This window comes from Microtus pennsylvanicus, chromosome 19 (genome assembly GCF_037038515.1).
Source record: "Microtus pennsylvanicus isolate mMicPen1 chromosome 19, mMicPen1.hap1, whole genome shotgun sequence".
Taxonomy (NCBI): Eukaryota; Metazoa; Chordata; class Mammalia; order Rodentia; family Cricetidae; genus Microtus; species Microtus pennsylvanicus.
Window position 1 is genome coordinate 27,454,088 of NC_134597.1, and position 27,173 is coordinate 27,481,260.

The 27,173-nt window shown below is 41.7% G+C and overlaps 1 protein-coding gene across 1 annotated transcript in view; it reads left to right on the forward strand.

The window, feature by feature from the left end:
- Exoc4 (exocyst complex component 4) overlaps positions 1-27,173 on the forward strand; it is a 716,316-nt gene that overhangs the window by 627,766 nt on the left and 61,377 nt on the right. Inside the window, exon 15 of the mRNA XM_075953989.1 lies at positions 24,687-24,828. Within this exon, the coding sequence (XP_075810104.1) occupies positions 24,687-24,828 (142 nt within the window). The remainder of the gene's footprint in view (positions 1-24,686; positions 24,829-27,173) is intronic.

The window sequence follows — 27,173 nt, forward strand, 5'->3', positions numbered from 1 at the left end:
ATCCTCTCTGAGCTTCACTGGGCATTCCTGTTTTCTTCTTCCAAATCAAGAATCCAGGGGTGCCAAGGAGACAGAGCAGAAAGTTAGAAATGGGCCCAGTCCTTGACTTCTTGATGCATCTTAGCCAAACCTCTCTCGCCCTGCACATACACACCATATAGTAGTCATACAGAATCTAGTCCTCAGAGCGCTCAGCCAATTAGAAGGCAAGCTTTTTCTTCTCATTTTACAAATGATAAACTTGAAAGCATTAATGGTGCCTGTGATCTGACAGTCATCACTGGAAATGAGAGCTTGCCTGCCTTGATTCTCCTCCTTCTCCTGCTCTGTGCTTCCCATTGTCTCTGCACCCTGCATTGTAGACATTTGGTCTATTCCTGTGCTATGGTTTCTGAGTTGATGTCATTGTTACTTCCCAGAGATGAGAACATTTGGAAACATAGTGCAGTGCTCTGTATTTTTGAAGGATTCTGTCTATATTTTTATATTTGAATAAGCCCCTCTTAGATAAACACTTAAAATGCAAAAATTTGAAGATGCTCTCTGTCTACTTAGGAGGGTTTTGGTTTTTTCTTTTTTAATTCTACACTGTAAGTTCTTTGAGTTGCAGATAGTGAGGGAAATGCTAAAATGGATCTTACTTGGAGGGAGGAATTTTGCTTTCCTCTTTTTCCCTTTTGCCTGACTTGTCTGTTGTGCTTTTCTGCCTTACCAGTTGTTTCCATGCCCTCTCCAGTGGGCATCGTAGCTGAACCCAGAAATGGACATGTAGCCAACCAGCTTAATAATCACAGTGGTCACATGCACAGACAAGGACTCGTATTTCACGTGTTCCTTGGAACTTTTCCAGTAGCAGTTAATTGACATTGGTGGAGCACTAGCTTATGGGACCAGCAGGGAAGATATTCTTTCCAGGGATATTTCTGTATTAAGACCTTAATAGCAGCAATACCTACTATGTGCTAAGACATAGACCCAGGAGCATACAGGACCCAGTCTTTGCTTGTAGGGGCTAGTAAGTCATGAAAAGACAGCTAGCTGTGAATGTAGTTACATAATAGTGATTGCCAAATATGAAGGGAGCACACAGTGTGGTGGACATGTATGAAGTGTGTATCTTTAGGGAAATGTACAGCTCAGGCGAGCCTTTCTGAAGAAGATGACCTCTGATTTGGGTCTTGAAGAATAAATAGTAATTAGCCAGGTAAAAAGGTAATTTCAAAATTATATAAAGCAGAAATCAAGTAAAATTAAGAAAAGGCTATGAAGAAAATAATGTATTCAGAGTATTTTATGTATTCATATGGGGGGTCTAATGAATAGTGAAGCTAAAGAGTGAGCCAGGACAGAGGTGTCAGGCTATTGAAAGATTTAAAACACTAGAGAGATGTAACCCAATAAGGATTTGGAAGGATTTTACTACTAAGACTGATAGAGAATGGATTGCAGGGAATAACTTTTGAAACAAAGAGCTAGAACTGATGCATTAGTGGAAAAAATGGTAACAGCCACCTCTGCTCTGTGCTACTAAACCAATACAGTTAGCCCTGCATTTCCTTGATATCAACCCATCCCAGATCAAAACCATTCAAGAAAAACACAACCTCATGAATGTGTGCAGACATTTTCATTGCCAATAGTTCCTTAAAAGTAAGGTGTAACAAGTGTTTGCAGATGTCTTACATTGTATCAGGCATTATAAATAATCCAGAACTGACGTGAACTGTATGGGAGGATGTGGATAAGCCAAGAACAAATAGAACACCATTTTATAGAATGGACTAGAACACACACTGACCTTGGTGTTTCCTTAGATACTGAGGAATAATTCTAACTCGTGAAGAGACGTGAGAAATTCTACATCAAATCTGAAGCATAAAATGCTGAGTAATGTCAGGACAAGAGGCATATTTTACTGATAGGGGGCTTAGCATGCTTGAGGCCCTGGTTCAGTCAGCAGCATTGAGAATAAAAGAGGATGGGGCCCAAATCTACACACAAATTTCATGTTTTCTATACAGCATATACACACATGACTTAAAGGCTTTCAGGGCACCTTGAGTTGTTATTACAGTTTTTTTTTTTTGGAAAGGTGTAGAATTTCAGATTTCAAACAGTCATATTAGAAATGACCAACTATCAAAAATGCAGTATGATATAGAGTATTTTAACATGCACATCTGTACACATAAATATACATTGTACATTTTATCTCCATAATAACTAATTACATAGATTCTGTAGTTATTACTGTTTTGAGGGGAGGGGAAAAAGGTATATTTGGCTTTCATATCTTGATCACAGTTCGTTATTGTGGGAAGTCAGGAGAAGAACTCAAGCAGAAACAGAGGCAGTGCTGGGCTTACAGATTTGCCCACTATCCCTTGTTTAGTTTCCTTCCTTCCTTTTTTCTTCCTTTCTTCCTCTCTTCCTTTTTTAACTTTATTGATTCTCTGTGAATTTCACATCATGAATTCCAATCCCCCTATCTCCCTGTCCCCTCAATCCTCCCTCTACCCTTGCAACCTCCCCCAATAGACAAAATCAAAATCCAAACGAAACAACAGCAAGAATCTTACCATGGAGGCTGTAGCCCATTGAGTTACACAGTTTATCCTTTACTTGCAAGTGTTCATTGCCAGGAGTCATTGGTCGGCCTAGGCCTCTGGTCTCTGCTACACTACCAATAATGGGCTTTCACTGGGGCTCCTCTTGGATAGCCTGTTGTTGCCCTGGGTCATAGAGATCCTGCTATTTTGTATCATTCAGTTCATCCCCTAGTCATCATCGCTTTTAAGTACAGGGAAGTGTGGCCCTACGGAGTGAGATAACTTAACTGGTACACATAGCTATTGAAATATTGAGCTACTAGCAGCATTTGATCCTATTCCATATTCCTTGTAGCACATATGTTAAATAGCTCACCACTTGGGTGTCATCCAGAGAAAACTTTGGTGTGGACAAATAGAAAATGTTGACTAAAACCTGAGAGAAAAGATGTGTCGCTGTAGATGAGTGCAGGGCATGCACTCAGCATGTGCTCCGAACCATTGGTGCAGTGGCAGAAGCAAGCTCAGCACACTAACAACCCTGTGCTGCTGAGGACAGGAAGGTGCAGTCTGTGGCTTCCTTCACACACAGAGCAAGGGATAGAGAGGCACCATCGTGTGGTGCCAATAGACACCAACCTCCTTCTCTTTTGTTCTGCCTGCTGCAGAAAAGACAAGTGTTCATCAAACAAACGACCGAACAGGTCATGGTGAGATTCGATGACACCTAGCTACTTTAAAAGTAACCTCAAATGGATTTAAGAGTGTTAAGGAAATTTGCTAAAGTTGAAAATTGTAGATTATGGAAATATAGCACAGTACTAGATGATAGCGAGTATCCTTGTTCTCAGCACAATGAAAGAACTCTGAAAACTATGAACTCCACTGAGCACAATTAGACAGCCATCCCTGCAGCCAGTGTAGTTGCAGGATGCAGAAGAGCTGTGACGGTAACCAGAGCCAGCATAGTTCACAAAAAGCAGTGTCTCCAAGGCCCCTGAAAGAGAGCACATGGAACTTAGGAAGAAGAAACAGGGTCTGAATCAGTTCAGCTTGTATGTCCTTTAGAAATACCAACTCATTATTTCTCCGATAATGAAAATCTACTTAATCACCCAGAAGAGGAAACTGTGAGAGTTTGGATGCTGTTGAGCATCACGAATCTAACACTCCTAAAAAGTCAAAGTGATATACAGCCTGATGGGCTAGCAGTTCCAGACTTTGGAGCATTTCGGATTTTCTGCAGGCTGTTCAGCCAGTAAAGCACGCAAATGTTCCAGAATCCCTACAAATCTGAAATCAAAACACTTGTGGTCCCAAGTGTCTTGGAAGGGATGCTCACCCAGTATTCACTGTTAAAGGCGAGTAGTCTGATGAACGAGCACAGCTAAACTCGTCTGCTTCAGTACGTCATTCATTATTAATGCCCAGCGTTTAAACCTACAATGCTACAAGATTGGCTTGTAAGTCACAAACCCTAAAAGCTGTAACCACCCTTGTGTCCTCAAGAACAAGCAGTTTGACTGGAAGATACATTCAGTTTTGCAGGGAAATCTTTACAGAGCCATTGCAAGCAGGTCCATGGAGGTGACCTTGGAATATGCTTAGTTGAGGTCTGCCTCTTTGGGGTACGTAGCACTCACATATATTTACAGGCTCTGTGTGACACTTTAACACATGTATACAAGCACGTACATCCAGTCGGGGCAGTATGTTCCGCCTCCTCTATTTGTATTTGGCACTTCTCTCAGGCCTCTTCCAGGTCCTCATAAAATACATAACAGGCTGTCGTGCACTCTAGTTTCTTCCTACGGCATGAGCACTAGATGCTGTTGTCCAGCCTCCCTCTGGCCCCTCAGCCCCATTCCATTCTCTTCCGTAGTAGCTACTGTTTGATGTTTAGTTCCCGTGGTTGAGAGAAAGCATGCAGCCTTTCTGTATCTGGCTTATTTCACTTAACATAACATCCTTCACTTCTATCCATTTTGCTGCAGAGGACAGGATGTGTCCTTCCTTATGACTGAGTAAGCCCCGAATAGGCGGAGAGCGGGAGACAGAGGGACATGTCTTAACCCAGTCAGCCAGTACGTTGCTTCCTCAAAAAACTAAAAACATATCTTTCATTTGTTTGATTCAGATACCCCATTTCTGGGCACATATCCAAAGGCAAGGAAGTCAGCATATTAAAGCTGCACCTGTCCATGTCCATGCCGATGGCAGCAATATTCATAGTCGAGATATAGTATCGACCTAGCTTTCCATTTTCCTGCATCTTCGACTTGGTGTGTGTTTAGAAATAGCAGGGAAACTTTGGGCACAATCTTCTAGAAAACCAGAAAGCAGAGTGTCTCTGTAAATACTTTTCTGAAGGAAAGGCTGAATCTTTTTTGCAAAGAAATGCTACAAAGTGTTATTGAGAATAAACGTAATTCATAATTTGTGAGTATTAAATAAATACAGAAAAGAGTAAGAAAAACAGTGTAGAAAAGGGAGATTGTGCAATTCAAATAATGAAGGAAAAGAAGAAAACAGATCCCTTATTTCTGATATATATGATTTATGTTTTGCCTCTCCTCCTCAGCCTGTGACACTTGAACCTAATTTAAATGTTAATCTTACACACACAGAGGCACACACACAGGCACACACACAGGCATACACAAACACACAGGCACACACACGGAGGCACACACACAGGCACACACACAGGCACACATACAGAGGCACACACACAGGCACGCCGCTTTGACTGACAACATGGAAGTACACTGGAAACCTGTTCACTTATACCCAAAGTCTTCCTTTTCAAGATCCATGACTTAGAAATCCTTGGGTTTTTTGTTGGTTAGCAGCATTCTCCTTCTGGATCTTACCGGGTTAGACAATGTTAGCACATCTTCCCTGCTGAAGGTGAGGAGCTATGGGGTGCAGGATAAAGGACCTTAGAGAGCACTCTCAGGAAGTCTAGCCTAGAGTTTACAGCATTCCATAAAAGAGGAAGTCAAGGAATCTTTTTTCCCCTTTGAGATAAGATTTCATGTATCCCAAGCTGGCCTTAAACTTACCTTGTAGCCAAAGATAGCTTTAACTTCTGCTCTTTCTGCCTCAGTGTTCCAAGTGCTGGAATTACAGGCATGTGCCACAATGCATGCCTTATGTGGTACTACTGCACGTCAAACCCATGACTTTTTGTGCTTAGAAGGCACTTTACTTCCATTCCCAACCCAGAAGTCCTTGGTGACCCTTCACGCCACTCTTTCCTGTTCCAAATTTTGCCATAGTTCACAAATATCTCACAAGGAGAAGGTTATCTTCATTCGTCAAGGCACAGTGAAGAATACGAAAAGCAGTTTAGCTATTTCAAGCAAGAAAAGATTAGATGTTTTAAAAATTGCTGAGAGAGCTTAGAAAACAGTTGGAAGGAAGCGAGAAGCCAGGAAAGTGGATGTCATCTTTCAGGAAATCGGGAAATGCAACCCAGGGTTCCGCCTACCTAGAGCTAGGAAGCAGATGTTTGCAGTGGGAACTGCCGCAGCCTCTTCCCTGCCAGCTGCCAACGTATCTGCTGTTAGCCTTGCAAGAGGAGAATGGTGCTTTCCTTTTCTTACACATCTTTGGGGAGCAGTTTTAGTGGCAGAACCCAAATCCCGAACCCTACTTGCAAGAGTTGGAAAATTTCCCTGTGCTTCCGGGAAAGCAGCTGGGAAAGTTGCCATGTTGTCGGCAGACAAATGTGCACGGGTGTCCCCACTCCACTCCTGCGGCATATGCAGTTTAGGGTGATATGAGGGGAAACCGTTTCCAACAAAGCAGATGACATAGCCAGACTTGGAGCCGGAAGGTGACTCAGACAGTACCTGTCACACAAGCGTGGGATCTGAAAGATGATTCAGCTCTGCCATCGCTAGTCCCCTTCTCCCTATGTCATTGTTCTCATAGGTTTGTGATCCGGTCCAAAAGGTCACGATTTTATACAGTACAAATGTCTTATCTCTCTATCATTTTTTTCTGGCCACCACCCCTGTGAACAGTAAGTTCCCCGTCCTCCAGAGTTTTTAATGGAATCTAGGAATCTCAGTCTCCTGGGTGCCTAGCAGGAGGCTTAACAGCAATAACTTAGGTTTACTGAGCATTTACTAATGTACTGTCATTGTTTCAAGTACTGCTATGTTTTTAAAATCTCACTGCATCTTTATAGTGACTGAAGTCATCACTCTTGTTCACAAGTTTTACTGCTTTGTCCAAGGTTATAGTAAGTGCTTGAAATCAGAGTTCAGCCATTGCTTTCTAGGACGTTCCAGAAGATAAGGAGTTGGTTTATAACTAAATATAAGAACATTCACATATGTGGAGCATAGTAGTGCATGACTTTATTCCCACTACTCAGGAAGCAGAGACAGGAAGAGCTCTGTGAATTCAAGATCCATCCTGGCCCATATAGTGAGTTACTGAACAGCCAGCCAGGGCTACATAGAGATACCCTGTCTCAAAGGAAGGAACAAAGGAAAAGGAAAACCACTCATATATTGTTTGAGAAAAGTAGTTAGATTTTGAAAGTATTTTTTTTTAAGATTTCTTTACTTTTGCCAGGCAGTGGTGGCACATACACACCTTTAATCCCAGCACTTTGGAGGCAAAGGCAAGAAAACCTCTGAGTTTGAGGCCAGCCTGGTCTACACAGTGAGTTTCAGGATAGCTAGGGATATAGAGAGAAACCCTGTGTCAAACAAAATAAAACATCAAAAGGATTTATTTTATGTGTATGAGTGCTTTACCTATGCATATGTTTCGGTACCACTTACATGCATAGTTCCTGTAGAGGCCAAAGGATGGCATCAAAAATGGTTGTGAGCCACCATGTGGATGCTGGGAATTGTGAAGAGCAATCACTTAGCCACTGAGCTGTCTCTCCAGCCACTTGAGAATAGTTTTTAATTATATAAACCAGCTGATAAACAACTGCATCCTCATAAAGGATTTAAACTCAGATTGATAACATTTTAGCTGTTTGTTTTGTTAGGGTTTTTTTGGAGGAGGGGATTTTTTTTTTCAAGACAGGGTTTCTCTGTAGCTTTGGAGTCTATCCTGGAACTAGCTCTTGTAGACCAGGCTGGCCTCAAACTCACAGAGATCAGCCTGCCTCTGCCTCCCAAGTGCTGGCATTAAAGGTGTGTGATACCACTGCCCCGCCTAATATTTTAGTTTTTAAGAAAGTTGGTTGTGGAGACATATACATGAACTGTGAATTATTCTATGGATGACATGGGAATAAATACATGAACAATTTTCATGTGTGACTAATGTAAAAAGACAGAAATGTGGTCATACATTATTAACTTTCAGAAGGCACTAGTCCATGTGTGTATGGCTAGCACATTTGACACATGAGAGATTGAAGGGAAATAGACAGCTGTAATATTTGCTACATGCTAGAGAGGTAGTCACTGAAGAAAAATAGTAGCAGGATTAATGCCTGAGGGTTCTGCTCTGTGTATACAGGTCAATTCTCTCTGCATCCCTGACTGCCAAGATGCAGAGAGAAGCCGCTGCCAGTACATAGCTAGTCACAGTGATGTCACGTGTCTTTCTGTCTTCCATAAACCAGCTATTTGCATATTGTCCTGATGATAGGCAGGGATCTGAGGACCAAGTTTCTAGGCTTCTAGTTGGCTGTTCCCTGAAGTCAGTTATTCTCAGGCTTCAGCATGAAAAGGAAAGCTGACCAAATGGTCCAATGTATACATTACGCTAGAGGGAGGGTATCTTCCATCTACCGTATCTTTGTTAGGTAAATAATAATATTAGTAACAGGAATACCATGACTAAGCGTTATGCATCCAACTCTGTTCTAGTCTTTTATGAATTTTCTTATTTAATCATCAGAATCTTGTGAGGATGATAATCCTTTTCATATTGGTGACGAACCTGTTTTGGCATTATACGTATACCTGAAATTCTCAAGAATAAAAAAAAAATTACCTCGTAATCTGTTATGGAGAAGGTGATCCAAATAATATATGAGACAGTGAGAATTTGAACGCGGGTCTTTCTGAGGGCATCTCATTCAATGTGTTTGATACTTTCTTGTTCTAGGAACCGTGTTATTTGCTGAGGACACCAAGATTGTTCCTACTGCCAATCTAGAAAGTCATGATTATTTCCTATTTCCGTCCCAGTGTATGAGTGATATGACTGCCTGGAAAGCGGGAACTGTAACGCATTCAGTAGAAGAGGATCCGGGATGGGTTATCAGGCTGTTTACTTCATTTTGTCCCCATTTGTAGGGCTTGCCATCTGGCCTGTGTATTGGGAACCATACTTAGTGTTGTTTCCTGTTTCACCATTCGCAAATAAGCCTAATGTTTTCATTTGCAGAGTGAATTAATCATGCCCTAAGGCTCTTTGGAAGATTTACAGGCAATAAGCTTTAAGAATCCTGTCTGACCCTTTGACGTACAATGCTGTCCTGTCTGCACATGTCTAGTGCAATGGTGGAATAAAGCTTGTAGGAGTAAACAAGCAACTCTACTAGATGGACCCCATAGCTGACAGTGCTTGGGTGACCAAGACCCTGAGACTAGTTAACCCAGGGACCTAGTGTAAAACCAAGTACTACTGTTCTTCAAAATAAATAAATACATTTCTAAGTAGCATTAAAATGACTTCTCATGACATTCTGAAATACTCATAAATCATAAATCCTCCTACAATAGAGGAGAACAATACAAAGATCCAAGCCAGATATTATTCAGGGAATGAGAGACCATGGAACACCACTCTAAATGGAAGAATGTCTCAATCAAATTCCTCTCCTCAGGGCTCAGTTAACTCTGTGGAGGAAGAGGCAGAAAGAATGTAAGAGCCAGAGGGATAGAAGACACTAAGAAAACAAAGCCTCCTAAACACAGTAGACCTGGCATACATATGAACTCACAGAGACTGAGCGTGCACAGGGCCTGCAGGGGTCTGTACCACATGGCGTCATAGGGTCCTAGAGCCTAAAGAAGCAGACACATGCCCACAACTGTAACCCAGAAGTTTTCTCCAATTAGTAACCACTTGCAAATGAAAATTCAGTTTTCTCCAAGGGAGTCTCACTGGGGAAACAAGCACTTTCAAGGCTACTTGCCCAGCAGGAGGTGGCCAGCAAAGAAAATGCAACAGCACCATTGGAGGTTCCTTGTCTCATAACATTGTGTCAGGGCTTTTGGTTTTGTTTTCTTTTTCATTTTTATTTTATTCTATTTATATATTTTCTCCCGCTCATAGGTTCTTTGCATATATATTATACTTCCAGTTCAGTGTTTTTATGGGATTCCTGAGTGTGTAAACAAGTAACTCTCTGAATCTGTCTGTTTCATAGGCCTTTTCTTAGACTTTTTTCCTTTTGTTTGTTTGTTTTGTCTTAGTCTGATGTATTAGTTTTTATTTTATTATACTTTATTTTATTATTTTTAGAAGCCTATTTTCTAATGAGAGAAAGAAAGGGGCTAGATCTGGATGGGAGGAGAGGTGGAGAGGAACTGGGAGGAACAGATGAAAACCTAATTAGGATACATTATGTGAGAATGAAACTATATTCAATAAGAGGGGGAAAGCAGAATAATTCCAATATAGAGGAAAGTCCATGTAATAATAATATAGGAAAAATTACAATGTAATAGGTTGGTGGTTACTCCCCCTAGTGTGTCAGCCATGATTTGGTTGATCAGATATCCCTAGCAGTAAACTGATATATGGTTGCTGGTTTCACATAAAATAATGTTCCAAGTCCAGCCTCCTACAAATGGCTTTCTTGTTAATGGCAAAAAGCAGTATCTTTCATTTCAACCTTAGGCTTTATCCATATGTTTGAAGGACACTGGTCTGGTTGAGTTTTGTCAAGTTGACACAGGCCTAGACAGATCAGAGAAAAGGGGATGTTAACTGAGAAAATGGCTCCAATCATCTTGCCTTCTGAGCAAATTGTGAGGCATTTTCTTACATAATGAATAGTATATGCAGGCCCAACCCGTTGTGGATGGTGCCAACCCTGGTAGATGACCGTGTGATGTTGTAATAGGAGCAGCGGGTTGCGTTCCTGCCGCCCCAGCTCTTGGTTGCCTGGTGAGCTTATGCCCCGAAATAACAACACACAAACTGTATTCATTTAAACACTGCTTGGCCCATTAACTCTAGCCCTTACAGGCTAATTCTCATATCCCGATCAACCCATCTCTAATAATCTGTGTAGCATCAGTCTTACCGGGAAAGATTCAGCATATCTGACCTGGCAGCTTGCTTCATGGCGTCTGCCCGGGAGAGGGGAGCATGGCCTCTAGTCCAGAGAGCAGAGCTGTTGAGTCTGAACTCACTTCCTCTTCCTCCCAGCATTCTGTTCTGTTTACTCCACCCACCTATGTTCTAACCAATAAACTGGGCCAAGGCAGTTTCTTTATTAGCCAATGACCTTCCTCCATCAGTGTGATATATACGAAAGCAGCCTGAGCAAGCCAGGAGGAGTTAGCCAATAAGCAGCACTTCTCTATGACTGCTGCTTCAGTTCCTGCTTCAGGTTCCTGCCCTGACTCCCTCAGTGATGGATGTGACCCGAGAGTGTAGGCTGAGACCACCAGGAATCCTGTTTGAACAAAGACAAATGTTTTCTCTCTACCAATCAATGTTTTTTGCCTCAAAAATTACCTTAAAACGGAAGCCTGTCCCTTTTTCACCTAACACTGGGGATGCTCTGTGATTTGGGGTTTTATGCAGTCATGGACTTAACATAGCTCCATAATTGTGCAATCCGCAGGACCAGAGCTGTTCCGTAGCTGCCCCTCCCTGGTTGCTCTTTAATATCTGCAGAAGCTAAATTGGCCACACCACAAGCCTTTTTAGTAGATAATGAGGTTTTCTTGGTTTCTTTTTTCTTTTCTTTTTTTTTTTTTTTCAGCCAAGCCTCCAGGAAGATTATTTAGAATAAAAGGGGGAAAAAATCAATCTCAATGTTCTGCCCAGGGCTGAAATAGGTGAGGTCTGTACTGTCAATCACATGCTATAAACATCATGTGTCCACACTGGTCTGCACTGTATGGAGATAGGACCCTGCAGCTAACTGCTCCGAGGCCCTAGAACTTGCTCAGACTTGTAACCATCAAGCAGTGTTTTATGAGTACTGAATACAGCAGCCTCTCTACAGAACCCTGCTGTGTGCATTGTGCATTTCAGACTCAGAGCTGGCCTCTTATCCCATGGTCGCCTAGGGCAACTACAATCCATTTTTAAGTTGGCTCTTATTTTTGTTTCACTCTTCAGAAGGCCTCGCATGAGTCCCCTTTGTAATTTTTCACTCAGATGCTCACATTCCCGGAACTTCAGTTTTCTTCCCTGAAACAGAATTATAAGCTAGACTAATGACTGTTAGGAAGACATGAGATTAAAACAATTGTAAAGATACAGGTTTTTTTTTTGTAATGGATGTAAAATTCTTTGGTTTGTCCTTAACTTGAAGGTTAAATTCAGAAAGTATTATTGGGAATCTGCTGGTTGTAAACAAGAGCTGTATATTGTGAATCATGCTGAGAAGAAAGGGCTAATATTTTATTGGCACATATCTAAGCATTTCCTAGGGATTTTACAGGTGGATAAAGTAAAAAATGAAATAGGCCAAGTATACAATAGAGAGACAGAGGAATATACTCAGAAAGGCGAAGGATCAAAACCACAGCCACCTTACCTCTCAACTTCCCAGCCAATAAAAGAGTGAGCTTCATTTTCCTCCCACCTTATCACTTCCCTTCTCTGCCTAGACATATCACTTCCTGTCTCTCTGTACAGGCCTCCAGACTTCTATGGTTAGCTAGTGGCTAGCTCTGCCCTCTGACCTTTAGGCAAGCTTTAGTTGTACAAACAAGATTTCACCACATTTCCCTTTTATGTGTAAAAACTTGAAAAGATTGTAACTAGCATAAGAAAAACTACATACAACAAGCACAATAATTATATATGATGATGAATACTTCAACAATGTCTAGCTATGTCTCTCAACCTTATACACTTTATATTGCTTTAGTGAATTTCTTTTCTGAATCTCATAACAAGGAAAACTATAACTATAAAGTCTTCAACTCCATCAGACCCAAAAAGGAAATAATATTACCTGAGTAAGCAGGAAATGCAAGCAAGCAACTTCCAAAAACTGTGAGAAATGACAGAAATAGCTGACTGCATAGACAGTCGCCCAAGGTTCCTCTGCCACATTGGGGCATCCATCTTCGGCTTACAGGACTATCGTATCTGACAGACCTTAATGTGGTAATATCTTGTTTGTACAAATAAAACTTGCCTAAAAATCAGAGAACAGAGCTAGCCACTAGCTAAACATAGAGGTCTAGAGGCCTGTACAAACAGAGAGGTAAGATGGCTTTGGTTTTCTACTTTCATCTCTCTGATCTCTCAGCATTTTCCCCAATATCTGACTCTGGGCTTTTATTATTAAGACCTATTAAAACTCATGCTACAATAATATCTCAAATAAATGTTACAGACATCTGAAATATTAAGCTTCTACAGTGAATAGAACAGACATATGTTCGTCTCCAGACAGACTTTATATATAAAATAATATATGGCTTCTCAAAAAAAAAACATTCCATGAAACACTTAGAAGTTACCATATCCCTGGTCTATGATCAATAGTAGTAAGAGATGTAAAGTTCAGTCATTTAAACAGCAAATAGTACTGTAGGAAAGGAAAAACTCTGCCTCGTATACCCACATAAAGTGTTCCCTTCAGAGTCAGGGAGTACCTGTCTGTAGCATAAATATGTCATCAACTAAGTGACTGCATTAAAGGAAAGCAGAGAAGAATGTTGTACCTTCCCCCAGGCTCCCACATCCTTACTACTTTTTTCTTTCCTGGTAATGAACTTCTACTTTTCTCCACTGTAATTTTTATATCAGGCTTTTTTGTACCACCAGCCTCCAAATCATGACACAGAGACTTATTATTAATTATGAAAGCTTGGCCTATAGCTTAGGCTTGTCCCACTAGCTCTTATAACTTAAATTAACCCATTTCTATTCATCTATGCCCTGCCACATGGCTCATGGCTTTTACCTCTGTTCCTGTATGTCTTGCTTTCTCCCTGTCTAGCTGGAGACCCTGCCTTTCCTCTTCCCAGCGCTCTCTCTGTCCAGAAGTCTCACCTTTACTTCCTGCCTAACTATTGGCCATTTAGCTTTTTATTAAACATCCACAATGATACATCTTCACATAATGTAAAGGAATATCCACAACAATTTTTATTTTTAAGAATCCCTTCAGTTTTCCCAGTTCTTCCATGAGAATGGACCAAAGAGAGCCCCCATCTACAGTGATCATTGTGTTGCTATGACCAAACACCTGAGAGAAACAGCTGTGGGGAAAAGGTCTGTTGTGACTCACAGCTTCAGAGGGTTCTCGGTCCATCAGGACAGGGTAAACATGGAGCTCAGGTGAGAAGTGTTTGACAGAGATGCCTTACAGCAGACCAAGAAGAAAAATCAGAACTGGAACCAGGGGCCAAGGCTGTGAATTTAAAGACCCACCCACCTCTTGTGACCAGCTTCTACCAGCCAGGTCCTATGGCTGAAGGTTCCACACTCTCCCTCCTCCCCCTTATAGCACCACCCGCTGGGAAACAAGCATTCCAAACCCAGTCTGGAATGTAATGAACTGCTAGGAGTTGGCCTGCATATTGACTGGCAGTCTCATAGGAAAGCTGTATTTCTAGAACTGATTACAAGCTTTTCCGTGTGTGGGGGCTAATCTGAACAATGGGGATATGTTGCCATTCTTTGAAGTCAGAATGATATTGGTTAAAGAACATGCCAGTCCACACTTTGGTTTCAGAGTCAATTGACTTTGCTAGTTTAAACTGAATTGCTACTTATATTTGCAAGAAATGAGCCTTTGAAATAGGAAGTAAGATGAGAGAACTTCCCATGCATATACCTTAGCTTTGTCTTTATTTATAATCACTAGGTTGCCTGAGCTTAGTGTGGTGGTACACATCTGTTATCCTTGTTCTCAGAAGACAACAGCAGGAAGATCAGTTCAAGGCCATCTTCAGCTCTACCAAATTCAAAGTTAAGACTACCTAAGGTCCTGCCCCCCCAAAAAAACCCAAAAATCTAGAAAATACATAATTTGGAAGGGGAGGAAAGAACAATAAATGAACTAAATGAGCCAAGAACATACCTGTAATCCAAGCACTCGATAAACCAAGAAGATTATAGCAAAATTCAGCTTGGTCTACATGTGAACTCTGGCCACCTAGGGCCGCTGACCAAGACCTTATCTTAAAGACAGACAGACAGACAGACAAACAGTCAGACAGAGTAAACCATTAGTTAATTAAAGATAAATGAATAACCTAGTTGTGGAAATAAATGTTTATCATAAAAGAGTAATCCTGAAGTTACTAAGAGGGCTCAGTCAGTAAAGTGCTTATCTCACAAGCATGAAAGACAGAATTCATTTCCCAGAACCTATATAGTTCTGCCGGGGAGGGGCCAGGAAGAGCCCTAGGGCCCACTGGCCAAACAGTCTATCCTAATGAGTGAGTTCCAAGCCAAAGAGAGATCCCCATAAGTAGACAGCATTCCTGAAGATGACACCAGGGTTGTCCTCTGATCTCCACACATGCACATACATGTACACACGTTCATGAAAAATGTTGCCAAGAAATTTCCATTTAGAATAGAGTAAAATGTACCTTAAGGTGAAGTTAATTGGATAAGAGATACTTGATCCAGTGAAGATCACTTGCATTTTTCAGATGCCAAGAAGCTTTGTAAATAACTAAATCACTTAACAGTTATAAAATGTCTACAGAGCCCAGAGCATTGGAGTGGAGGAAGTTAAGCTTGAATGTGTTTGCAAGTATTCCAAGGGCATGGATAAAAACTATGGGTAGTGGTGCAAAGTTTATAAAGACAACAAATAGCGCTAGCTGCATTGAAGTGTAGCCTGGAACTGGAAGTAGCTGACATTTGAAAGTCCACCAGCAGTGCTAGGCTCACTAGCGGCATGTTACATAGGCATCTGAGGACTGGGAAGAAGAGGATGGAGGGGCTGCTCTCACTGTCCCCACTGACTGAGTTTCACACCCTGTCATCATTCCAAAGTGTTCAGCCTGATAACACCGTCAAAGGATCTCAGAGTTATTTACAAGACCTAATAACGTATTACTTTCAGAGCAAGGAAGATGTAATTGCCACAATTTTCTAAATAGGAAAACTGAAGACTGGAAATTAAGTAATTTGATCTCAGGTGAGAGCAGACATCATTACGTGGTGGCTGTCATCTCTGTACACATAAGAACAGGATTCAGAAATAATTACTCTACCAAAATTTGATTTCCTAAGCTGTTCCCAATGAGAAGTCTCCTGGGATCATTCTCCAGTGTCTTTTTCTATCCTCTAAAAGATTTGCGTTTACAGGGTTAACCTTTCTTTTCCTGCCATGATAACTGTCTCTCTTTTTTCAGTTTATCCCTTTCCTGACAGCTGATAGAAGCCTAAGCTAATATTGTAACAATTTTAGATATTACAGATGTACGAGGATGTCCTCCCACGAATCAATTAAGGAAGCCACAGTAAGTCACCACTGAAAGTGTGGCAGCTGCATCCTGGAAAGCAGATGCTCCTCCGGGTGTGAATGAGTCCAATTTTGACTAATTTTAAGACCTAAACAGATTTCAGTCTGGTTAATATTGGGCTGCGGAGCCACTTGAGACATCCTAATGCCCTCGACTGATTGCTTCTCCATGACAGTTACTGGGTTGGCTTTCCTTGAGAGAAACTGGGTATTTGACAAGCCAAGGATTTTATGTCGACAGAAAAAAAGGGGCCCAAATCTCTGTTGTAGCAAGGTGGACTAACTAGTTCTAAAAATAAGGAGGCTTCAAGAGGCAGTGCAGCCTATAGGGAAAGTTCATGAGCTGTAGGAATTAGCTAGAATTGAATAAAACTTTATTTCTGTAAGATTCCTAAACAGTCCCCCCATAAAAACATCTATAACAAGTGACTTCTTCATCCCCACTCTTTCCCTATAGTGTACCCAGAAAACTAAAGAGGAAGACAGAGTAGTAAATGGTCAGTTGTTCTTCCTTTTTCTGGTCTTTACAGCCAGTTATTGTGTGCATTCTTTATTGTTTTATGCTGGTCAATTAAAATCACTCCGTCAGTTTAACTAAAAGCATAATGTTAAATTATATAATGGCTTCAGTTATTCTTCTTACTTTGATTATGGAAAGTACATGAGTAATTAGTGGTGTGGTTAAGAGACAAGCATAAATAAATGATCTGTGAATGGGACATGATCACGGCTCGACTAGAGTTAGATGGAGAAAATGCAGACAAGTCACTGTCCCCCCCCACTCAGATGAATGAGAAATTTTGAAAAGATAAAACCATCACAGCAGCCAGGCGGTGGTGGCGCAAGCCTTTAATCTCAGTACTCGGGAGGCAGAGGCAGGTAGATCTCTGTGAGTTCGAGGCCAGCCTGGTCTACAAGAGCTAGTTCTGGGGCAGGCACCAAAGCTACAGCAAAACCCTGTCTCGAAAAACCAAAAAAAAAAAATCACAGCTATTGATTAATAGAACCTCATGATAGAATTAAGAGATTTGCTTTAAAGTATGGCAGGCAAAAGGTAAGTTTTGGGGGAAGGGATGAGTTGAAGAAAAGAAAATTGTGCGCATTTAAGAAAAACTGGAGTCAGCACTCGGGAGGCAGAGGCAGGAGAATCTCTGTGAGTTCGAGGCCAGCCTGGTTTACAAGAGCTAGTTCCAGGACAGGAACCAAAAGCTACAGAGAAACCCTGTCTCGAAAATAAAAAAAGAAAGAAAGAAAGAAAGAAAGAAAGAAAGAAAGAAAGAAAGAAAGAAAGAAAGAAAGAAAGAAAGAAAGACAGACAGACTGGAGTATTTTGCCAGACAAATTATAGAGAGTTGGGGTACAGCATAATGCTGCAATGTGTGCCTGGTGTGAAAAGCTCTAGGCTTGATCCCCAGCACTGAAAAGACAGCAGTCATGAAAAGCTGTCTAAGGAGCCAGGGCTTGATCACACAAGCACTAGAAAATGCAGTGAAATTAGCATCACTATACTTATATTTTGGGTAATTAGCTCCTACCTGCTTCATGTTTTGTTGCATTTAAAAGGTCAAACATGAAACAGACCTCAGAAGATCCATGAAAAAGAGAAGTCTGAACCAAGGAAGAGGCAGTTGATGTAGAAAAGAGAAAACAAATATTGGGAAAATATTTGCTAATTAGAATAAGTAAAAACTGGCCTTTAGTGGAAAAAAAAGTCAAAGATAATACAGTTTATATTTCACTGGTAGGAAGGCAATTTAAATAAATTCTCCAAGGAACCATAACGTGTTTAGTTTTGAGATGCCTGTGGAATGTGCACAAGTAGAGAGGTTTTTATAAAGGGTTAAATGAAGTTTTTAGAGCCCTGAATTTATGAATTCATAAATAATAGGAGTGTCGAAAATGGATGAGCTCCACTCTCAGGCCCAGGAAAGCCTGGCAGTTATAGTAGGCTAAACGAAAAGGACGCAGCCTCGGGAATGCCAGAGAGACCGAAGAGTGTTCCCGAGAACATGGTGTGACATCAGCCGGAGCAGATGTAATTTCAAGAAGTAAATGGCCGGTGGTGCTCTATGTAGCAGAAAGCTCAGGTGGCATTAGCATCGAAAAGCATCCCACGAATTTGGAAATTTGAATTTCATAGAGTGATATCAGAATAACTTTTACTAAGGTAGTGAAAGGAGAAATCAGATTGTGGCCCACTGAGGAGTTAATAGTAGGCAGGCCTGTAGATCAAGCAGCTGCTGGAAGTTCTCTCAGCCAGCCCGCAAGAATCTGAGATCTCCTGAGAGAAGTGGGGAGGACTGGAAGGGCCGTGAGTGGGGAAGTCACTGAGAAGGGGTAGCTAGCTGGCTCATACAATGGCTGAGAAGTAATGGGCGGTACTTTTTAATTTAAAAAATTTTAGACAATCCATTTTGATGATGTTTTCCTCCTTCTCCAACTCCTCCCAGATTGTCCCCACCTCCCTACCACACAACTTTGTATTCTCTCTCTGAGCGCTCCAGAGTCACTCACTCTTCTGAACATTGACCGGTGGTGGTGCCCATCTACAGCAAGGAGAAGCTTTGCTATTGGGGGCTGAGTGAGGCACTGGTCTGTGAGTGTAGTAATATGTCATTAGAAGTGATGTTATTTTTGTTTTATTTTGCAGAATAGCATTAGGTTTTCTTCTACACCCATGACCTACCTCAGGTTCTTAGACACTTTAGCACTGTTGGATATCCTGATATGAATTCCATCTCATGAAGTGAACCTTAGATCCAGTCACATAGTGGTTGATTACTACTGTGATGTTTGTATTGTGGTTGTACCAGTGTATCTTGCAGCCGGCTGACTGTTGTAGTTGCTGGATTGTAATACTGACTACCTTCCTCCTCCAGTAGCAAGCAGAGCTCCCTCCAGCACCATAAACACTGGGCTGTGGCTTCTGTGCACCATTCTCAACAGAGCCTTACCATCAACTTTGGAAAGCTTTTTTGAGATTAGAATCAAGAACTTCCTATTGGCAATGTTCTGCTCTTTGATTTTTCTTTTGTTTTCATGACAGTGGGGTGTAAGACTGGCCCAGGGCCAAAGGGAGCCTTAAGGCAATAGAACAAAAGAAGACTGAGGGAATCGTGCTTTCTGGTGGAAGGGTGTCTTGAGGCCTCAGCTCTGCCATCCGTGCTGAGGGCCTTCAAAGGAGAAAGTGGAGGGATTTCTGAGTTGTAGCTGCGTGGCTGGTGTATTGCAAACAAGCAAGCAGAGGAGAGAACTGAAAGAGGAACGCTTGTGAACGGGTTGTGGTGTTAGGACCTACCATTTCAGAAGCTGGACACAGACCAGACTCACCAGCCAGCTGCTATTCTTTCATTCCAGGGCTTTGAGAGGGTGTGTGTTTTCCTGATAGGGCAAGAAGTTTAGAGTCAGTGCCACTGCTGGCCAGTAGTTCCCAAATCAGGAAGAGGCAGAGCCGGAGAGAAAGGAGTGGCACCAGCATAGCCCTCTCTTTTTATCAGAAAAGCAGGAGTCTCTGAGGGGCGGCACAGAATTCTGCTGGAGGGCTTCCCAGACTGTGACACAGGGCCACTTCTTTCTGTAATTCCAGGGCTTCCAATAGTGTACATTTCATATGCTAGAGTGAAGGTGGGACATGAAATTGCCCTGTCTATTGTCTCAGCAAAAAGCACAAGGTTCATCTTCCTCCCATTAGACCAGTGTGGACTTAATAGAGGAAGCCCCAGTAACATCAGCATGAGGGTGAACTAGAAATCTTAAAAGAGACATGCTTGTATATAGTGGTCACATTATGGATGATCAGATATCAACCTTCCCCCAGGCTAGAAACAGCTGCTCAGGGTGCATGTCTTAAAGAGGTGATCAACTGCTAACATTTTAAAAGTTCAGTACCCATGGGGCTGTGGCAGAATGAAGAGCAGCCTCCAAGACAGATAGATAATCACTTAGTCTCTAGAAGGGTGTGTGTGGTGTGGTGAGTGGGTGGCTAAGGATGATGTGTGTAGATGTGGGGGTGTGGTGTAGTGTTTTGTGGATGTGGGGGGAGGGGTTGTCCATTAATCTCATTTCTTAACTATAAACAAAATCTATCAACACTGTCACTTGACATTTAAGAGCCAGTTAATTGTTCTCTGCTGCCTTTGCCATGCTCAGCATTTCTTTGCTCGGTATATTTCTTCTTATTTTAGAAAGCTTCGTAAACTTGAGGGAGCTCTCAGGAATTGACAAGCCAGCATTTCAGGGAAGCTGTAGACATAAGTTGCCATGTTACTTTACTATCACGCCACAGCTTTGCTGTACCATACAGACACAACGCAGTTTCCGTTATTCCACACTGCTCCTGCCATGCCCATTGCAAGCTTTACTTGGCAGCTGAACCTGCCGTTTGTGCATTTTATTTTGGGTTTTAGTTTTGTTGTATTTATTTTTGTTTCTGATACTTTGGGGAGTGGCCAGTTTTCACATGGTGAAGTTAGTTGTTTGTATGATTAAAAAAGGGAAATTTCTAGCTTTTTAATGGATTTTACCCAAAATATTTTTTATAGTATTTGGTCAGTTATAGTGTTTGGGAGCTTGAGATCATGAGTACAATGTCAGAGTGATCTCTGCCTCTTCTCATTGATGTATATAGATAACTCTGTAGACCAAGTTTGTATCACATACAAAATGAATTCAGAGCCTTAAAAGCCCTAAAGTGCTTTGAAATATTCTAATAATGTCACTTGAAGTTGCTTTCATCTGGCCTGCCACATGAAACGCTGTGACGGCAGTGATGCTGCATTGCCACAAAACACCATGAATAGCAGTAACATTTGAGGGGACATGCAGTATTTTACAGCCAGTCTCTGGCAGATGGAGTTTGTGAACAGCTAGGACAGTTCAGGGATTATTGGAATTTTAAATCTCCGTGACTATATTCTCCTCCTGACAGGCCAGTTCCTGTGAATAACATTCACTTGTTTATGCTCATGTGATGCTGTTTTAATTTCTTAGGGTGCAGATCCAAAGGAAACTTTAGCCTTAAAAGTTACATGCCTGGGTCACATGTCTGGCCCTCACCTGGGCTTGATAGTACAGGAAAAGACATAATCATAATAGACTTGACTTGGGCAGGTGGTGACTACTATCCTATAAAATGAGTTATTGATGTCTCTGGGTCCTATGGTGTGCTCCAAGCCCACAGATCTCTTCTGCAAAGATCCACATCCTCCAAAAGGGAAAAGGCTTCTCTGCCAAAGAAGCAAAACTGTACAGACGACTAGAAACTGAACTTTGACATGGATGGGATTGTTTCTGGATGTAATTATTAAGATTTCACTTGAACAAATAAAAGACTAAGGAAGAATAACAACTGTTTATGTTTCTGACTTATATGAATACTGAGAAAACTTCATGTGCTAATATTGTATTTTTCCTATGTCAATCCATTTATCAGTATGTGATAAAGTTGTCCCTATTTTACACAAAAGACTAAGGCAGAAATATTTAAAGAGATTGGCTCTTGCTATATGGTAGCGAGAAGACAATGTACAGCAGTTGAGAATCCAGAGAGCTAAAAAGTCTTGGCTAATGTGGCCCAAATTCTGTTGATGATCTCCAAGAAACTGGAGAAGCTCAAGTAAACAACACTCCCGCTACCGCAGCTCAGTATTTTCCTAAGGAATCTATTTAAGTGTTTTAATATTTTATTTAATATTAATATATACATCTAACTTTGGATCAAATCTACTGTCCAACTTTTCCCTTGTCCTCAACTTTTCCCTCCCAACTTCATGTACACTCTCCTTTCTTTTTAAGTTTTTGAATACCCTTCGTCCACTTAGTACTACCTGACATGCTCGGTGTAGGACCATGTACAGGAGGATGAGTAGCTGCTCAAAACCCTCACACTACCCACAGAAAGCTGGCTTTCCCTCCCCAACACCCATCAGATGCCAACAGCTCTTCAGAGAGAGGTGGAATTTCATGAGCACCTGCCCCATCCGTTCTAGAATTGTCTGACTTGAGCCTGTATGAGCCTTGTGAATACACAGTTCTAGCCACGGTGAGTTTATGTGTGCAGCTGTGCTACATGTCCAGCAAACACTGTTTCTCTGCAGACGTCTACTCTCTCAGAGTCCTACAGTCCTTCCGTGCCTTCTTCCTCAGTGAGCATCAAACCTTTATAGAAAAGGATATGATCTAGATATCCCATTTAGACACTGCTTGGGCAATCATTGGTTCCCTGTTTCTGGAGTTAGTGGTGTCTCAGCACTGAGGCAGGCCTCAAGTCCAGGGATCCTTTTTCCAGAAGACTCAAGTTCTCTGGCAGAGGGAAGGATTTTCAGACAGAGAAGCAATACTGAGATTTAGACCTGAGCACTCCGTAGACTCTGCATGTTGGCCAGTTGTGGGTCTTTGTATTAATTGCCACTACTGCAAAAGGAAGCTTGTATAATAAGGGTTAAGCAGGAAATCGGTCTATGGATATAAAGATAAAAACTTAGGGGTGCATAGTACTATATTGATTTAGCACAATAATAGTAGTAGGTTATCTTCTTCTGCCTTTGACTTAATCAGTCAAAGATTTTTGGTCCAGTTGATGGTACTAGGAATGAGGTCCGTCTTGTGGGATGAGCTAAGTCCAAGCAGAAAGTACTTGGTTATGCCCATGATAATCCTGCCACTATTGCATTGTTCCATATATCTTGCCAGCCCAGCTATAAGGTTCACTGGGTGAGACCATTGATGACTTTTCTCATTTCATAGCATGCATAGAACCTTCTAGCACTATGAACTCTAGCCAGTAGGGATGAAACTACCAGGTCATTATCAGCTTGATTTTTCCATGTCCTATAACTCAGGTATACAGTGTCTTCAGCAGTATGGTCTTATCAAGTAACCAATAGCAGTAACAGTAGCCTGTAATGTTTGGGAACATGTATGAGATGTTATTGACTAACAAATCAAAAAGAGGTAACCAATACCTGGCACTGGCTTTTTCATTTAAACTTCATGTGGGGTGTGTGCGTGTGTGTGTGTGTGTGTGTGTGTGTGTGTGTGTGTGTGTGCGCGCGCGCGTTTCTATATTAGTAGATTTCTATATGGTGTTTTCAACGGACTTCAGTGTTATTCTTCCCCTTACTCCCTTTTCCACCCTCATCTCCTACCTTAGTCCTCCTGCTCTGTTATTCTTCCTCCCACCTTCATATCACTCACATTCTATCCCCCTCTCCTTGAAATCCCCTTGACTTTTTGTTAGTTCCTTAGCTTCTATGGGTTCTCCAGGTTAAATATGTATACCTAAGATTCAAAGCTAACACCTGCATCTGAGTGGAAACGTGGCAGTTGTCTTTCTTGATCTAGGTTTCCTCACTCAGAGGGATTATTTCCAACTCCATCCATTTACCTGGGAATTTCAAAATTTCATTTTCTTTATGGCTGAATGTCCCATTGTGTAATTAAGCACATTATCATTATCAATATGATAGACATCAGTTTGATTCTATTCCCTGGATTTTGCAAATATAGCAGCAATGAATATGGATGCCCAAGTATCTCTGTAGTTAAGATATGACGTCCTTTGGAAAGTTAGAGAAATTAGCTATACCAGTATCCTAAAAAGCCCTTCTAGGGCCTGTCATTGCTCATAAGTTACATGTGAATTAAAAAGACATACAGCCCATCACCACCTCCCTCTGTCTCATCACCCAGATGGCACAAGTGTCACAGCCTCCACGCCTTGTAGACATATTAGTCTGTAATATTGATTCTGCAACCTTCATTTCAGGAGTGATCTTGAACAGAGAGAATACTTGGTCAGAAGACTTTGAGAATTATGAAACAAGTTAGTCCATTCATTTGAAGAGTAATTCATTCTTTAGAATAGGGGAAATTTAGCCTGGAAAAGGAAAGATTTCGTAGAAGCCGAAAGAAGTGTCTTCCATACTTAGTTCTGTCATGTTTGCGAATGACTGCAGAGCTAAGCAGAAATTCTTGGAAGTTAATGAAGACAGACCCAGGATTTTGATGCAGAATCAGCTGGCTCAGAGGTACCGATACTCTCTTCACAGGCACTGCCATGAGTGTGCAGCTAGAAGCTGAACAGCAACTTGAACAATGTACAGGAGACGTAGCCACAGGCCACACAACTCTAGAGCTGCTTCTGTGTCAGTAAACTGACTGAGGCAGGTGACTGTTTAAGGAAGAACACAGCAGGACAGGCGTGCTGCCGCAGTAGATAGAGGTGCTTGCTGTGCAGACCTGACAACCTCAGTTTGATCCCTAAAACCTATGATGAAAGAAGAGAATGAACTCTCCGGAGTTTGCCTCTGACCACGACACACACTGTGACAACACAGACACATGCATCCATACTTACACACAGCAGGAATAATAAATAAAATAAATTTTAAAGTAAAACCAGAGTCTAATGTATCCTAGACTTGTAATGCTGTCAAAGTAATAAAAACAGCAAGATTAATAAATAATATACATTCTGGTGTTTAATAAAATGATCCCTTTTTCCTCTCCTCTTCTAGTGCTGTCTCCTGCTCAAGAAAGCCATGTGAACATGGACCTTCCACCAGTATCTGAGCAGATCATGCAGACACTGAGTGAACTGGCCAAGTCCTTCCAGGATATGGCTGACCGCTGCCTGCTCGTCTTACATCTGGAAGTGAGGTATGACCCAAAGAAGCACAGGACATTGTGGTGTCAGAGCCCCCCATGACATGTCAGGTGCTGTCTCTGGATGCATGGCAGACCACCACAGTCTTCAGTTTTTGCTGTTGATTCTGTGTCCTATGATGAGCATGATGTTTAGCAGTATCCAGTGTCCTTGCAGGATGTGAGCATATGCTGGACCGTGAGTGTGGAGACTCAAGGGTGGTGTGGCCTATGTGGATTTGCATGTGCACACCAACCATGTAGGTGATCTGAAGGTCAGCTAGCTGGCTGTTTTTGCAAAGCTTCAGTTTCCTCTTATAGTGAAAATAGCAGTTTCTACCATAGATGTTATGGAGAAATCTTGAGTCATTTGTGCCGTATCTGTCACATACTAAAGTCAAAATGTGTGGACTTTATTGTTGCTATTTTTGCACATCAGAAAGGAAGCCTCCCGTCAACAAACTTAAAACCCAGCTGAGGAGAATGAGGAAAAGTATGGTCCAAGAGAAGGGTTTCAGGGATGCCGTGTTCCTTCGCCTGCAGCAGGAAGACACTGGCCATGTAGATGTGTGTAATAAAGTGAGAGACGAGAGGAAGAGGCAGAGCATCTTCGGCTGTCCTGTCGTTGTGAAGCAGCTAAACGGGTCTCTAAACATTGCGATATAGCAACAAGCAAAATATCCCAGGTTCCCATACCTTCCAGTCACAGATAAGACAAAAAAGATACTTTCAGACAATCATAGCTGAAATGATAAAATAATATGATACGAGGCCAGCAAGGTGGTTCAGAGGGTAAGCCACCTGCCACTGAAGACCTGAGCGCTGTCCTTAGTTCGCATGGTGAGAGACCTGACTCTGAAAAGCTATCCTCTGAGCTCCACACTCGTTAGCTCATGGGTGTGCTCACAGAAACAAATTAATAAATAAATATTTTAACTAATAATATCCTGACATTATTATTTAGATAACATAACTGCAAACGCAAGCCATGTAGGTCATAGAAAGTTTCTCTAGAGATTGAGTGTCCTTAATCCAGAAACTCAAATCTGGAACTGTTCTTCAGATTTAAGAGCATTTCAGAGGCTCGGCCAAATAAGTGTAAGCACGTATTCTGAAATTTAAAAACTTTTGATCCCAAATATTTTAGATAAGACATACTCAAACAGTAGTTGCATTTGAAAATATAGAGAGAAGCAGATAAAATGAATTATATATATAATATATATATATTTTAAAAGGGAGAGGGAGGGAGAGAGAGGCAGAGACCTGCTTGAGTCTTCAGAAGAAGAGTAGGGAATGGGAGGAGCTTATCTCTCTCTCTTTTTCTTTTTTTTTTTTTTTTTGGTTTTTTGAGACAGGGTTTCTCTGCAGCTTTGGAGCCTGTCCTGGAGCTAGCTCTTGTAGACCAGGCTGGCCTCAAACTCACAGAAATCCACCTGCCTCTGTCTTCCGAGTGCTGGGATTAAAGGTGTACACCACCCCCACCCAGCATGAATTATATTTAATGCTGTGGGGGGGTGTATTACTGTGTCAACACGGAAACACTGAGCTACTTTTCATTCTCTGTGGTAAGCCTTGACATAATCATAGCTTATCCTTAGAGTACATCATGGTGAGGACACTTTGTGGGCTCAGTAGCTACATGTGGCAAACATGCAATGGAAAATGCAGTATATGGGTTAACCAGGAAGGGAGTTGCTTAGGTAGAGGACTGTGGCAGAGCGACCAAAGCCATCCAAACAAAATCCTAGAGGAAGGAAATTCAGGCAGGGAGCAGCACTCAGAAAGGTCCTGAGATGCAGTTAGTCCAGGCAAGTTGGAGGCACGGAGAAGAACCTATTACATTTGTACCAGATGAATGAGGCAGGTGTGAAGGGTGGGTAGAGTAAGTAAGGTAAAGATGGGCTAGGGCCTGATCGTGGCAGTTGTAAGCCTGATACACTGGGGGTCTTCAGGTCCAAGGGGTCTTGTCCATTCATGTTCGAAGTGCTTTAGGGAGCTTCGGCGAGGCTTTGTATAGAGGACAGATGGTAGCTGATATTTTTAAAGGACTGCTCTGGCTACTGTATAGACATGTGTCTGCACAGGAAACAGGGTGACCAGTTGAGACCAATTAGGAGCGTCAAAGTGACAAGGTGGAAATATGAACGATGTAGGACTTGAACCATATGCTGGAGTAGAAATCCTAGAACTTACTGACAGATTAGGTTGGGTTCAGGATTTGGTGGCACTGAGAAAAAGACTCACAGAAACCCACCAGTTGAGAGTCTTAGAATTTGTGGCTGCAAAGTCTATGAATACCAGTAGGCAAATACTGAAGAGGGCAAGACAGGAGCATTATGAGTTTGAGAGCATCCTGT